General features: G+C 39.9%; 2 protein-coding genes across 2 annotated transcripts; both read right to left on the bottom strand.

The window, feature by feature from the left end:
- Nucleotides 1-1,257: 1,257 nt before the first annotated feature.
- Nucleotides 1,258-9,371, bottom strand: LOC114583186 (vomeronasal type-2 receptor 26-like). Its single transcript, XM_077918156.1, has 6 exons — nt 9,226-9,371; nt 8,052-8,343; nt 7,088-7,534; nt 5,014-5,241; nt 3,604-3,730; nt 1,258-2,159 (listed from the first exon to the last, which is right to left on the bottom strand). The coding sequence occupies exons 1-6, from the start codon at nt 9,369-9,371 to the stop codon at nt 1,258-1,260; spliced, it is 2,142 nt and encodes a 713-aa protein (XP_077774282.1).
- A 2,458-nt stretch (nt 9,372-11,829) lies between these two features.
- Nucleotides 11,830-16,596, bottom strand: LOC114583187 (vomeronasal type-2 receptor 26-like). The gene is made up of 4 exons (XM_028704528.2): nt 16,549-16,596; nt 15,067-15,294; nt 14,148-14,274; nt 11,830-12,731 (listed from the first exon to the last, which is right to left on the bottom strand). Exons 1-4 carry the CDS (start codon nt 16,594-16,596, stop codon nt 11,830-11,832), a joined length of 1,305 nt encoding a protein of 434 aa, XP_028560361.2.
- Nucleotides 16,597-16,734: the final 138 nt, after the last annotated feature.

Below are 16,734 nucleotides of genomic sequence, written 5' to 3'. Positions count from 1 at the left end.
TTTTCTTGCTAGAACTTGGATCGCAACTCTCACTACATACAGAAAGAGGCTTAATCTAATCCAGAGATGAAATAGCAGAATGTTAATCTTGAGAAAAATCAATTTATATCCACATAGATATGATAGATGTAAATCTATCTATCTATATCTATATGTATATATATCCACCTATATACATCTATATGTACATATATATTGTAACTGAAAATGAATCTTGAACCATTGTTGAATAACTTAATCATATACTACCGTGTTAATGTTGAACATCATAGAAGCATAATGGTGCATTCAATGACCTATGTGCATCCATCCAATTTTCGCTAGACTGGGAAAGGAGGCCTATAACTAAGTTTGAAAGATCCTCCACCTATTTGCAATATTTTGTATGCTACCATGGACATTCAAATGCTATCATGGTGCTATGGGATGAAGAAATGGATATTATGTTGCATGTATTTAATTTCTACCACTATCCTAATGCTGGAAATTGTAGAAGTGTGTTAGTATTGTCTAGGGGATTTCCATTCAATTATCCATTATAATGAGGTGTGTGTGGTAGTCACCCTCTACCTAGTTTCGGTCTTTCAAATATTACCACAGTGCTGTGATGTGAAAACATGGAAACATATCTCCAAAAAGGTTGCCCATCCCAGCTTTAGATGCTCAATGGTATTATCCCACATTTTAAGACTTGAACCTAGTATCATAAACCAAATGCTTTATGAAGCCTAGTAGATTTTTGGAACAAATGAATATGTATCAGGCATGCTGACGTGCGAAGCAGATTGGGGTGGGGGCTGACATTGCAGAGAACATCACATTGGTCAGGGATGATGGGAATTGTAGTCCAAAAACAGCTGGATGTTTGGGAAAGCTGGTCTAGCTTGATATTCTTTGTAAAAACCTGGGAGTACGTTTAAGAGCTGAAGGAGCACTTGCCAACAAATGCACTGAAAGATATTTGATTAAGCAATTCATACCTCCCTAAAATCAATATGTCCCTCAATGCCAAAATGTACTTTTGCTTGAATCTGTGAATAGGATAGATTATGGGGAATTTTTTTGGGAGGAATGGGGGTTGTGTTTTAAATCCCATTATTGAACCCATCCTCCCCACCAGGGATGTATGAAACATAAAGGCATATGTTAACTCAGAGGAGCCTTTCTCTAGCAATACAGTAATACTCTGAATGATAATTCATACACAAGATTCCCTGGGTTGCAGATAATAGCAAAACACAAAGACAGTGAGATTATTCAGACCTTCCTTCTTATTAGTTGTTCCCTGTTGTTCAGTTCAGACCTCAGCACAATGATATAACATTTGGGGAGAAAGATACAACCTAGGAGCCCAGCACTGGAGGCTAAGATAGAAAAGATTTCCACAGCTACCATATATTTCCCCTTTGAACTCAGGTAGGATGGAATAAAGGAGAGCCAAACACTGCAAAATACCAACATGCTGAAAGTAATAAATTTGGCTTCATTGAAACTATTGGGCAATTTCCTGGCAAAGAACGCCACAACAAAGCTGATTATGGCCAGGAAACTGATATAACCCAAAACACAGTAAAACATAGTCATGGACCCCTCATTGCATTCGAATATAATTTCTTCAGCAACTGAGTGCATGTCAACATCTGGGAATGGGGGAGAGGTGACCAACCATACGGTACAAATGCCTGCTTGAATAAGGGAGCAGGAAAGAACAATGGCACTGGCAAGTCTTCTCCCCACCCACTTCCTCATCCTGGAACCTGGTTTGGTGGCCATAAAAGCAAGAACCACAGTAGTGGTTTTTGCCAACACACAAGAAACAGCCACAGAGAAGATCATGCCAAAAGTGGTTTGTCGGAGGAGACACAACATCTGCTTAGGATGTCCAATGAATAGCAATGCAGAAAGGAAGCAGAGCAGGATTGAGATAAGGAGAGTATAGGCAAGGTTCCGGTTGTTGGCCTTGACAATGGGAGTGTTGTGGTGCTTCAGAAATATTCCTAGCACCAAGACTGTGATCAGACAAAAGAAAAGAGCAAAAAAGGCTAAACTGATGCCCAGTGGTTCTTTATACGATAAAAAGGAAATGAACTTGGGAATACAGAAATCCCTGGTTTTGCTTGGATATGTTTTTGCAGTGCATGTAGAACAGGCATTCATGTCTGAAAAAGAAAAGACATGGGCTTCATTTCGAATTGATTCCAGAGATTTCACAAGCATGTTTTCTCTTTTACATCTAAAACAATCCATTCATATTAGGATATTCCTTTTGTGTCAGTCTTCTCAAAATATGGAAGGTGAGGAGTTGATTATGTGGATTGCCATCTACCTTTCTGGAAATGTTATGGTCTCATGTATTTTAGAGCTCTGTGAATGCACATCTGCACCATTAGTTGAATCTGCAAGGTAGTGAGCTAAGATTAGAGACATTTTATGTTTACAAGCCCCATTCCATGCCTATTAAGCATGGGACACCTTTGCCCAGCAGCACTGTGGCCCACAGATTGCAGCAAAATACTGGGCAAGGTTTTGTTCAGTATCATCTCTGGGTGGTGGACTGATGGGAAAAATCTGGCCCATGAGCCCTTGCTGCAGAGAGGAGGGGAAAGCCTGTATAAGGCTTTTTCTCTTGGAGGTCACAGCCATTTTGCTTTGAGAGGGCTGGAAAGGATTTCTCTCAACCTGATTGGCACATGGTTGGGTTGTTGTTTTTTTCACCTTTGCCTCAGTAAAATCATGGATTTCCCTGGTTAGGCAGAATAATATTGTTTGTATGAGGGCGGAAATGGCATTGGGCAGGATCAACATAGTATGGATGCCCCCATAAGGTGCCTGAGGAGATGATTGACCATGGCAAACCCAAGCGTGGGTTCGGTAAGTGCCTGGTTGGAATCTGCATCCTGGTTCCCCAGTGAGACTTTGCTTGCTTGCCTTGCACCATGTCATGGTTCAACAGTAGCCGACTCCTGTTGTAAAGATTTGGAGCGATCTAAACCCAGTGGATCCATTCCATCTGCAGCAAGGGCTCATGGGACTTGTGGAATGACAAACTGATCCTTGGACAAAATGCCATGCCAACCCTTGACATACGTACTTCTTTCAATAAAGATTTGGCCTGATTTTATCCCATCACCATTGTTCACTCTGGTTATTTTGCTGCTCACATAATGTGCCTGCCTGGGCAATTTCTTTGCTCATTTGTGAAGTTTAGATACTATTTTTCCATTTCTATTTCCATAGTGGTATACAAAAGATTTTATATATATATATGTAAAATAACAGAGTAGTATGCAAGAAAAGGGTTTTTATCCCATCTCATAATATAATATCATCTTTACTTGTTTTTGGACACCACAAGAATTGAATGTATGTGTGCAGATGAACACCAATTGGATGCAACTCATATGAATTTTTACACCTTTTAAAATAATCCCCTGATGAACAAGCAGTGTTTGGAACACATTGAAGTTAGCATGTATATCATTTGGACCAAATCTTCTGCATCTGAGACATTCACTTTTGCTTCTGCATTGTGGTGCTATAATTTTGATGTGTTTCCTTGATCATGACCAAACTTTCCCCAGCTTCATTCACTCTATTTCTTACCCTTTTGGTCTGAAAACTTTCCTTCTGGACATGGGATGCAATCATAGCAGCAAAACGGTTTTCCCTCCTTCACTTTCTTGCTGGAACCGGGATAGCAACTCTCAGAACACACAGAAAGAGGCTGGACCTAATTTGTAAGTGAAAGAGTAGAATGATTATCTTGAAAAGAAGTCTCAAGTTCTTAAGATGATATTCATGTATAACTGAAACCAAACTGGGACCACTCATCCATAACTTTATCTGGCATCCTTCTGAGATGTGAAATATCCAGGGCTGTGCAAGGTATTCCAAGTGTGGTGACACCATAGGTTTTAATTCTGTCAACAAGATATTGCCAAGTTTTTTCCCCACCCCCCTTCCTAATGTTCCCTAATTTAGAATTTGGCTTTTCACAGCTGCTGCACACTTGATCAATATCTTCAGTGAGGTACACACATTGATCCGAATGTCTCTTTCATGTTCAGTCACAAATTTAATGTGAGACCACAGCTGGAATGTTCAGAAGAGTTCTAGATGCTGCACCTCAAAAAGAATATTGATGAACTGAAAAGGGTTCAGAGAAGAATAAGCAAAGTCATCAAAGTGCTGGAGCAACTACATCATTGTTATCATCATCCTTAACAAGCCCTTTATCTTAGTACACTATTAAAATTAAAAAAAATTAAACATTTAGAAACAAATTGAAAGGAAAGAAAACCTACGGGGAAAGATTACAATATTTGGGGATTTTTAGCTTAGAAAAGAGGATTAGACAATTCATGGAGAATAAGTCTACCAAGGGCCACTAGCTAATTTTTACCATGACTGTTGGAAGCAACAATTGTCTGAACCAGGCAGAGGGCCTTCTCAGTAGTGGTGCCCACCTTGTGGAATGCCCTATCATCTAATGACAAGGAAATAAAAAACTATATGACTTTTAGAAAAAATCTGAAAGCAGCTCTGTTAAGGGAAGTTTTTAATGCTCAATCTTTTATTATGTTTTCAATATTCTGTTGGGAGCCACCCAGAATGGCTGGGGAAACCCAGCCAGATGGGTGGGGTATAAATAAATTATATTATTATTATTATTATTATTATTATTATTATTATTATTATTATTATACCAATCACTACAAATTGCAAATGGACAGAACACTGCTGCTCTCAAGTCCTGCTTTCAGTCTTCTCATAGACATCTTGTTGCCTGTTGTGGCATTGTGTGTGTAATCCAACTAGCACAAACATATGTTTATTCTTTTCACCACATTTAATATATTCAACAGCAAAGCAAACAGTGCAGAAGTTTTTTGAGTCTTAATTTCTACATAAGTTTTATCATTTCTAATCAAAACTCAGTATTTGTCATGGGCTGAACATTGTTCATTCGATGAAACTGAATGGTTTGCCAAGCAGTTCCCAACTGAATCCTACCTGGTTAAACCAATTGTGCCATGTGATGGCATCCTTGTTGATGGTGAACACTTGGTCCGGAGAACCCTGGGGATCCATTCTCCCAACTTTCACTCTATGAAAGGATTGGTTTGAGGAAATAATCCAGTTTATAATATCAAATCCAGTCACTAACTCCCCATTCTGGTCAAAGGAGATCTTGTCTCCAGCACTGTTGTTAAAGGAGACAATTTTCAGAAAGTGATGGAGCTGAGTTGAAAAAGAAAAGGAGCTTAGGAGAAGCTGTATTTCTGTGGAATCTTTTACAGCAAGTCATACAAACATCTTCCCCGGGTGGAAGCAACCCATGTACATCCCATTCTGAATCGCAGGGCCCCAAAATGGCTCCAGGAAAGAACGGGTGAGAGAAGATATGCATTAGGAGCAAAGGGGAAAGAAATACCAACATCAGGATCTGCTGCCCCAATGGATCCTGCCACCTGAGGCAGTTGCCTCACTTTGCACTTTGGGCCAGTCACTCTTGATTAAAAGTCATTTAGTGTTTTAAAGGTTAAAGAGTGCACTTTAAATTAGGTATCAAATGTATTTTCTAAATCCATCGTCTTTTTCACCATATACAATTAATTTAGCATTTCCTAAACTTATTGAACATTACTGGTCAAAAAACATAGCAGAGGTGCCCTTAGTAAACTGGATTCTGGCTGCAGTTGCAGAGTTTCAAAGGTTCTATCTTACTCCTACTGGACAACATCTTCTTCTAAATGACACTTGTCTCTTCTAAACACAACATTACTGAATCTGAAAGCCTCTTACCAGCAAATACACACACTTCTTAATGGACTCACAGTGTAGTTGTGGCAGTTTCTGAGAGCCAATAGGCAGCATGAATCAGAGGTAGCATGAATTAGTAAATGTATAGCAGCAAAACTATAATGTGTATATTTTAAGTTCACCAGTGGAAAAAGAGGGAAGCAGGCCAGTCGGTTGAGCATGAGACTCCTAGTCTCAGGGCTGGGAGTCCTAGCCCCATGTTGGGCAAATAGATTACCCTAGTGGCCCCTTCAAACTCTACAATTCTATAATCTCAGAACATATTAACACTAATATAGAGAAAGAAGATGGAAAGGAGAGAATGAGCAGAGTTTTAGGTAGGTCTTAGGTTCAGAATTGTGTCCGGGTGGAATATTCTGAAAGTCGCTAAAATGTTCAACAACTTTGCCAATGCTCAATAACTTTGCCAAAAAAAGCTGAACAATTTTTGTGTCCAGATTTTCAACTTTTGAAATATGGCAACCCTAGTTTGGGGAGACCTTTTATTAGACAGAATAAAAGAAAGACCTGTAAGATAAGTCAAAAACCCTCCCTGGTCCAGTATACAGCTCTTATAGTAGATTACAGGATTGGACTAGATTACCCTAGTAATCCCTTCCAACTCTACAATTCTATAGTCTCAGAGCCTGCTCACAGTAACATGAGAAAGAACATGCCAATGAGAGGATGGGAAGAGTTTGTGGAGACCTTTTACCAAACAGAATAAAGAGATACCTACTAGCCTATCAACTGCAGCGTATGGTTCTTACAATGCCCAACCAGATGTCCATGGGAAGCCCACAAGAAGGATATGATTGGAGCATATTGTTATATATTCTGAGAGATATGTTGCCATCCAACAGGAGGAACTTCATCCCATTACCTGCAACACCTGCTGATTCTGAAGGTTCCTCCACCTTCCTTCAACCACTGATTGATGATTCAGTCGAGATGAAGACATGGAGTGTAAAGCATGTGCCACAGCATAAACAGCATTGTAGATGCTGTAGCTGTGGCCAGTCAAGCTCATTTCAAAAAATGTCCCAGGAAGGCTTTCCAACTTCTCTTTTCCTGTGCAAATGTCTCCATCCACCTTGTCCCCATCTGTACTTTGGAATACACAACCAAAGGCCTGCTGCCAGAAATCCCTGATAAAGCCATCTCCTGTTGTGAATGAAGGGCTTTTGCTTTCAATAAATGTCTTGAATCCTGGTAGATCACTGGAGTGAATAGAGAAGGATAGAACACCATGGACTATGTCTGTATCCCAGGTTCTTTGAAATACCATTGAAGTGAGCTCTATCTGAGCTGTTAATATCCACACTTTATTTATTGTACATTCTCTTTCTGAGGCATATGGTAGCCACCTCAAATACACAATGAGATAGGATTCTCCATTAGCAACCACTACATTGGCTTTGCTGTCAATGATTCTATCATTTATTTTGGCTCCCTCATACAGCTTATCATACATTTCTCTGACAATAGTAAATTTGTTGCTTCTTTCTATGAAGGCAAAACAAATACCCATTCTGGAGAATACAGGAAACACTGTCTGCACAAATCTTTCTCCATATTCATCATTGGATGTAAGGATCCCAATCCATGTCCATTTGAAATGGAGAAGCAAAGTCAGAATGCCTGCATGCTGAAGAGCATCTTTAGGAGACATTTGGTAGAAGGAAAGGCCTGTGGTTTTATCATTCATCACTGGAGCAGGGCCATATATGAGCTAAAAAAAGGAAATAAGAATGAATAACTAACTAACTAACTAACTAACTAACTAACTAACTAGAAGCCCCTTTCTTCAAACTGTTGGTATATAAGTTTTTATTACAAGCACAGGAATTGTTTTAATGGAGGCTGGTTCAGTATGGCAAATGGGGCAATGCTTTATCAACCTCTGTCTTTTCTCAGAAAGTATACATCTGGCTGCCATCTTACAGGGGATTGGTCTGCCTGTCATATGCTGTGGCTGTAATTATTGCTGATATTCCTTTCTTCCACCTACCCACCATCACTAGACAATTTACTTTCTTCTGTAGGTGCTGTTATATTTCCAACACTCTCATTTATAATGATCTGTATCTCAGCTTCCATTTGACATTCCTAAACAAGGAAATATTTCCTACATGCCTTCACCCACTTCAGTTTCCAAACCCACAATCTTGCCTGTGTGGTGAAAAAAAGCATTTAAATGGATGAACTCCCACATTCCACATAAAGATAGAGACATCTACACAATCTACCTGTGGAATCTTGTAGATATCCAATACAGTTGCAATATAATGAGAAATTAGAGGGTCCAGCCCCCCAACAATTGCTATTAATTTATTCTGGATGTCACATATGTAGTTGGGAACTACTTTTTCTTTTGAGGACATAAGCTGCATTGTGGCATGATAGGTATTCTTTGCATTGAAGTAACTGTCGTAAATGTGGAAGCCCAAGGAAGTATTGGGTAAAATCTGAGAGTTTTCATTTATCTCCTTTACAGCAAATGCCAAAGCCAGGATGTGCTGGTAATTCTTAGGCACTACCCTAAAAAAAAAAAAAGTACAGCATATTAGGATATCACACACATTGTAAAATGTGGACTATGTTGTACTCCCTATACTTCCTTACAGTATTTATGTACAAACTTTCTTTAGGCAATTCTTAGCCCTAAGTAGGCTGCACAAATATTAGACAACTGTATTCTCCTTTACAACAATGCACTTGATATAGTTTATTGATAAGTTACCAATATAAAGTTCCATGTGTTATCATGAACCATATGATTTGACATTTTCAGAAGGCTGTATTCGATGCATGTGAACACCTACTCCCATTCTTGATATATATCTTATTCTATGACATTATTGGATCTTTTCTTAAGAATGCCTCAGAATACAGAACACTTTATAAGTTCTTGGTGAAGTACCCCCAACAGTTGAAGGTGAAATCCATATTTTAAGAACATGTTCAGAGTGTTGTGATAACTGCACTAGAATTAGAATTGTATTCTGTATTTAGAGAAACTTCCATGTTTTGTAAAAATGTTGCATCTCCCTTGACATCTCATTCCTTATTATATACAAATATATAAACACCCCAGCTCTCTTACAAAGACATTTTGAAATTCTATAAGAAAATGACATCAATCAGAGCAAGTGGTAAGAAATATAAATTAAGATCGCTTATCACTGACCATTAATATTTCTGGCTTCATTGATGGTAGTTTCTAAAATGTTTAAGTGAAGGCAGCCATCACTAGTACTGTCAAAACCAGAGGAACTTGATCTGCCTCCATTCTGAATATAATTAAATTAGTATTTAAGTTCACATGAAAATTGTTTGACAGACTTGGGGAAAGACTGTAATTCACATCCTTAATGGAAACAGAAACTGTAACAACCAACAATAGCAATATCAAGGACTTACGCGAGCTCTTCAAACAACACGGGTGGAGGTGCTTCAATGAAGGTTAGCGAGTTGGAGATTATGAAGGTCTGAGAAGTGATGCCACCAATTATGTTGCCTCCCAACTGATGATACTCGTGAATTGGATTGTGTGGAGCTCTTACCATGCAGTTAATGTGAGGCTTGCATGCCATGTGAGGAAGTAGTACCAATATCGAGACTACTAATGTCACCATCCTCAGTACAAATTTCCTCTCTAAGCAGAGATTGTGTTTAGACTCAAACAGGTGGTTCCTTGCTTTCCCCCCCAAACTTCCTGCTCCTACAACTAACTATTAAATTGAATACTTATATTATCCTTCATACACTGTGCTATTACTTTTGCTTCTGTCCACTGAAACTCCTCGGGAAGAAGCATTGCCAAGTAGTTGAATTAATTACAGTCCTTTTCAAAATTACAGGAGTAGGTAATCATCAACTTAATATTGTTTTTCACAAATGGAGTTGGAAAAAGAAGAAGTTTGAGGCATCTGAACAAAGGAGCCTCCATAACAGTTCAAACTTCAGGGCCCCAAAAATGTACTTCCTTTTGACTGGCATGGATTTTCCAACATTCAGTTTTATTGGATGAGAGTGCCAGCAACACTTTTTGAGCAGTTCAAGTTGATGCTGCAGTTTTCCCTCAGTGGGGGGAAACACATAGGCAAACCTCCAAGAGATGTGCCTGCATGCGCCAGGAGAGCAGTCTCTTGCTGATTTTGGTGAAGTAAAAAGTGCCAGTGATGTTGCCCTTTGGGTACTTCCAGATGGCTTTGTGTGGTGGGGGGTGCTTCCCAATGCTATGGAAAGCAGCCCAGATCACCCATGGGTTTGGATGTCAAAAGTCCCTGGGAAAGTCATATGCTTTTGTTTAGCCCATTGAAGCTCTTCAGAGATGATTGGAGTAAGCATCAAGCGATTTCTAGCCACCAATCTGAGTGAGCTCTGCCATGGGTTTCTAAATTAGGTGCCTCCAGACAAAGCCTGGTGGCAGGATTTTGATTTGTGGTGTGGGGCAGGAGATGTAGATTTGCCCTGGGGTAGCAAAGGGGAGAAAATTGGAGAGGTACCCTACAGTGTTAGTAAGAAAGAAGATATGATCACAATTTTTCCAACATTGTTTCTTCATGATGCTATGCAGGCAGCTAGGGAGATTTCTTTGGGGCAAGAATGTGAGGGAAAGCCAAAGAGAATTTGAACAGCTCCAGGAAGAAGGAACCTGCAATTTTGGCCAGTTAATCTACCGGAACTGTGAACTTTGATAAACCCTAGGACAAAGAACTATACAGTCGTATTTTGGAAGTCGAATGGAATCCATTTCAGAAGTCCGTTTGACTTCCAAAATGTTCAGAAAACAAAGTGCGGCTTCTGATTGACTACAGGAAGCTGCGGAAGCCCTGCTGGGCATTCAGGTTCCAAAGAACATTTGCAAACCGGAACACTCACTTCTGGGTTTGCGGTGTTCAGGAGCCAAAACGTCCGAGTACCAAGGCGTTCAGGATCCAAGGTATGACTGTACAGACAACCACATGGCACAGGGGCCTGTTTAGTGGCGTACTCTTTACATGGTTATGGTGAGGAGAACTATTAATGATTTTTAGGAATTATTCTGAATGTTTTATGTATGTACAACTGCAAACATCTTGTACTCAGGTTTCAATAATTGAAACTGGTACTGTACAGATGGAACAGACAGTGTGCTGGACCTCTCCATTTGGACTCCCTGTGCAGTTAAACTACAGCTCTATAGGGAAATCTGGAGGCAGTGAAACTGACAAGCAACAACATATCATCAGGGAAGTTTTTAATGTGTGATATTTTAGTGTATTTTTGGTTTCTATGGAAGCCGCCCAGAGTAGCTGGGGAAACCCAGCCAGAGGGGCGGGGTACAAATAATAAATTATTTTTATTATTATTATTATAAACATACAGTGGTACCTCGGGTTACAGACGCTTCAGGTTACAGACGCTTCAGGTTATAGCAGTGGCGTAGCGTGGGTTGTCAGCACCCGGGGCAAGGCAAGTAATTTGCGCCCCCTAACCCGTGGATTTTAGCACTCGAGCCTGGCACTCTCACCCCCTCCACAGTGGGCGGCGACCCCGCGGCTCGGATCAGATTCGCACAGCCAGCACTGCAGTGAGAGAGAGTGAATGAGCCAGGTAGGGGCAGAGAGCTGTGAGTGTGAGCGCCCCCCCCCAGATGTTGCGCCCGGTGCGGCCGGCCCCCCTGCACCCCCCACGCTGCACCACTGGGTTATAGACTCTGCTAACCCAGAAATAGTACACCGGGTTAAGAACTTTGCTTCAGGATGAGAACAGAAATCGCGCGTCAGCGGCACGGCAGCAGCGAGAGGCCCCATTAGCTAAAGTGGTACCTCAGGTTAAGAACAGTTTCAGGTTAAGAACAGACCTCCAGAATGAATTAAGTTCTTAATCCAAGGTACCACAGTATTAGGAACCTCAATGGATATAGGAGGCTCTCTAATTCATGCACTTACCCTGCATGAAACAAGGGCAATGAAAATAGGTGGGGGGGGGGGGAGCTACGGCACTTGTTCTAATGCCTGAATAGGGTTAAATATATCTTCATGCTTTCTTTCTTATTAGCTGTTCCCTGTTGTTCAGCTCAGGCCTCAACACAATAATGTAAAATTTTGGGGCAAAGATGCAACTCAACAGTCCAGCACTGGAGGCCAAGATAGAAAATATCTCCACAGCAACTAGGTATTTACCTTTGGAGCTCAGGTAGGCTGGAACAAAGGACAGCCAAACACTGCAAAAGACCAACATGCTGAAAGTGATGAATTTGGCTTCATTGAAACTGTCAGGTAACTTCCTGGCAAGGAAAGCCACAATGAAACTGATAATTGCCAGGAAGCCCATATAGCCCAAAACACAATAAAACATAGTTACTGAACCCTCGTTACATTCCAGGACAATTTCCTCCGTTACTGACCACATGTCAACATCTGGAAATGGGGGAGAGGTTACTATCCACACAGCACAAATGCCTGCTTGAAGAAGGGTGCAGAAAAGAACAAAGAAGGGGGCTAGTCTTTTCCCCACCCACTTCCTAATCCTAGATCCAGGTTTAGTGGCCATAAAAGCCAGAAGCACTGTGATGGTTTTAGCCAGCACACAAGAAACAGCCCCTGAAAAGATGATGCCAAAAGCAGTTTGTCGGAGGAGACATGTCATCTCCCCAGGCTGGCCAATGAATAGTAATGCACAGAGGAAGCAGAGCAGGAGAGAGCAAAGGAGAGTGTAGGTGAGATTGCGATTGTTGGCCTTGACAATGGGAGTGTCGTTGTGCTTCATAAACATTCCTAGCACCACAGCTGTGATCAAAGAAAAAGAAAGGACCAAAAAGGTAAAACTGATCCCCAAAGGTTCTGTGTAAGACAAAAATGTAATGACCTTAGGAATACAGAAATCCTGTCTGTTGCTTGGATAGGTTTTGTCCGTACATGTAGAACAGTCGTTCATGTCTGGAAAACAAATTAGGTAACCACAATTTTACATACAAGCCAAACATATTGTAACTCTTTATCTTATAAGGTTTTTTTTTAAAAAAAACCCAATTCTTATTAGGGAATCCTTTTAAGGTCAATCCTTTGAAATGTGTCCAGTTAGGAGATGGTGGAGTAGGTTACCATTCATTAACTAGCATCCTCATGAAGGTATTATGTTCTTTCGAACAACATATTTATTTATGTATTTATCATTTCCTTTGTTCATTCCTGAGGCTTTTCTCCTTTTGTTTTGAAGTGGTATAAGTGGTGTGCAATTGATATGGCACTTCCGCTCACATTATGTAACATTGATGAAGGAAAGGAGTGACATAAGGAAGAATCTTCCACAAGCGACTATCCCAGCACAGAAGTCTGTGGCTATCCAACAACATACTAAGAATAATTTTCATGAGCTGTTAATTAACAGGATAGGCAGCACAACAAAACTATGGTCAAGTGTTTGCATGAATGCTTCTAAGGGGATTCAACTGAATGTACTTAGAAACACCCTTCAGCCATTCATGCTAAATACTTAAAGATCTGAAGAGGAGTCCACACATCTAGAGGTTGAGGGTGTGAATGTCCATGCACTCCCATACCTCCACCCATAGTTTCAGCCCAGTTTCAGGTTAATGCCCAAACACGGTTCAACACAATCCCTTATTTTGTAGTATTGAACACCTCGTGCCTACCTTTGTTGGTTGTCAGAGGGAACTACTGGTGAAAGCCATTGTGAATGGCTAGATCTCTAAAGTTTGCCCATTTCATTTGACCAGCTCTATTTATCTAATGCCAAAATCTCCAGTCTCAAGCAACCAGCTTGTTTCTATGCATTTATTTGTGTTTGCTTTCCTATGTATTCTATGTATTATTCAGTGGGGACTGGATGCAGAATCGGTGACTTGCAGACAGGATGACCAAATTCACTCATATTTGCACAAGATTCCTCCTCCCCCGAACACATATGTTATCCTTTTTTTACCTAATGATCATAGACTGGCTGGTGAATGAATATTCCATTTAGATACTACTATTGACAGTTATTTTATATGAAATTTATTTTGACTTAAAGAAACACGTGAGCATATAACAGGTGTGAGAGAATAACTGATAGCACCACAAAGCAAGTCCAATACACATCAAACAAGGTTTGCTAGAAAACAATTTTCACAACATTCATTGCAATATTTAATATACCTTTTTTTATGTTACCCTAATGAAGGTCTGGTGTTTGAAATATGTTGGGATTTATGTTTATGCAAATTGGAGATGTAAATTAGTCTGCTGCATCCTCCTCATTCTCATTTGTTTTCGCTTTGTGATGCTGCACTTTGATGTGTCCTCTTCATTCTGGCCAAATTACACAATAACTTTGCACAGCATATTTCTTACCCTCCTGCTCTGAAAACTTCCCTTCTGGACATGGGGTGCAATCATAGCAGCAAAATGGCTCTCCCTCTTTCATTTTCTTGCTAGAACCAGGATGGCAACTCTCACTACATACAGAAAGAGGCTTAACCTAATCCAGAAATGAAAGAGCAGAATGTTAATCTTGAGAAAAATCAATTTAGATCCACATAGATATAGATGTAAATCTATATATCTATTTATATGTATATATATCCACCTATATACATCTATATGTACATATATATTGTAACTGAAAATGAATCTTAACCATTGTTAAATACCTTAATCAAACACCACCATGTTAAGGTTGAATATCATAGGAGCATGATGGTGCATTCAATGACCTATGTGAATCCATCCAATTGCCACTAGACTGGGAAAGGAGGCCTATAACTAGGTCTGACAGATCATCCACCCATTTGCAATATTTTGTATGCTACCATGGATTTTCAAATGCTATCATGGTGCTATGGGATTAAGACATGGAAGAAATTATGTTGCATGTATTTAATTTATGCCACTATGCTAACGCTGGAAATTGTAGACGTGTGTTAGTATTGTCTAGGGGATTTCCACCCAATTATCCATTATAATGAGGTGTGTGTGTGTGGTAGTCACCCTCTACCTAGTTTCGGTCTTTCAAATATTACCACAGTGCTGTGATGTGAAAACATGGAAACATATCTTCAAAAAGGTTGCCCATCCCAGCTGTAGATGCTCAACAGTATTTTCCCACATTTTAAGACTTCAACCTAGTATGAAAAACAGAATGCTTGTCTGAAGCCTAGTAAATTTGGGCACAAATGAATAGGTATCAGACATGCTGACTTGGGAAGGAGATGGGGGGAGGGATCTGATGTTGCCCAGAACAGCACAATGTCACATAATCTGAAGACCCTACCTGTTTAAACCAATGGTGCCATTCTATGACATTCTCATTGATGGTGAATGCTTGGTCTGGTGCAACTTGTGGATCAATCTTCCCAACTTTCACTCTATGAAAGGATTGGTTTGAAGAAAAAATCCAGTTTATAATATCATATCCAGCGATTAACTCCCCATTCTGGTCTAAAGAAACCTTATCACCAGAGCTGTTGTTAAAGGAAACACATCTGAGATAGTGATGGAGCTAGATTGAAAAAACCAACACAAAAGTTTAGGTAAGGCTGTGATTAGACAACAGTGTTCTGGATCTTTCAGAGTATAAGACCATTGTCTCTTTGTCAAAACTGTTTTCATTTTTTCCCCCAGACCAACATTGTCATAGACCATAGTTGCGGAACTTCCAGCCCAATACCTATTAGATCCTGCATGGATCTCAGTTAGACCCATAAGGCCGTTTCCAGAAATCACATCCACCTGCCCCACACCTGAGGCCATATGTGATGTCAGGTGTGGGGCCCTAATGGGACACTCCTGATTGGTCATTGGCAAGGGAGGTTTGCTGTCATCACCAAGCAGTTGATGGTTGGTGACAGCAACTTTGGAAGGATCTGCTGTGCTACTGAGCTCCTCACACTGACTCCACTAGCAGAGCTAACCCCAGCCGTAAACAGGACTTAAAGTAACCACCTATCACTTGACAGATGGTGAGGTCAAGTCTGCTGTATTGGCTTAACTACCAAGTTGCCAATAGCCAGATCCAGTTCCTTCCCCCTGCCGTGGATAATAAAACAATACTTTTTTCATATTTGAAAGTTTATAAGTTTCAGCTAAACGGTACCTTATAGAGAATGGATCCTTTCAGTATTGCATTGCCTATTCAGTGTAGGAATCCAGAAAAAAAAAATGAAAGAGAAATGGGAATAAAAGGAATAGTATGTTTTTCTTTTTCAGTGCTTGGAATGAACCAGTTCATAAAATTACATTTGAATTAAGTTCATTCTGGGTAGAATTCTAAAGTATTTCTATTTCATCTTCAAGCTCATTTTCTTGCATATGTTTTTCACTCTTCATACAATTTGAGTCTTTAAGTTTAAAGATAATAATCACACGGGGAAATAAATTAAACTGCTCACATTCCACTGTGCATGTTTTGAAGTTTTCTTAGTGTGTTAAAAAATATTATATACTTAATCACAGCAGCTTGAATCATTCTGAATTCAAGGATCATTTGAATGAATCTGAATTGAATAGTGAACTGAATGTAAACAGAACTAGTTCATTTTGTAAAGGGTCTAAGGTGAACTGGAATTAGTTTATGGACATGTGGAACTGGAACTCTTAAAATAATTATTATTTATCAATTTATTATTAAAAGTAAATGTTCTGAGCTTTGGTCTTTTTAAAAGAGTCATGTGTATTTCTAGCTCACGTGGAAAGGAAGAAATATTAAAAATGGAGCAAGCAATGTAACCTTTTGCCCCCCCCCCCAATCCATTACCTGCCACAACTTTAGATTTGGAAACTTCAGTCCTCCATCAACAGCCATTGTTCGATATTTGTGTCTAGATGAGGACATTGCATTTAACGCATGGGCCACGGCATACACACTATTGTAGATGCTGTAGCTATGGCCAGTCATGCTCATTTCAAAAAATGGCCCAGGAAGATCGCTCAGCTTCTCTTT

This window comes from Podarcis muralis, chromosome 13 (genome assembly GCF_964188315.1).
Source record: "Podarcis muralis chromosome 13, rPodMur119.hap1.1, whole genome shotgun sequence".
NCBI classification, from domain to species: Eukaryota; Metazoa; Chordata; class Lepidosauria; order Squamata; family Lacertidae; genus Podarcis; species Podarcis muralis.
This window is presented reverse-complemented; position numbering and strand designations above follow the sequence as displayed.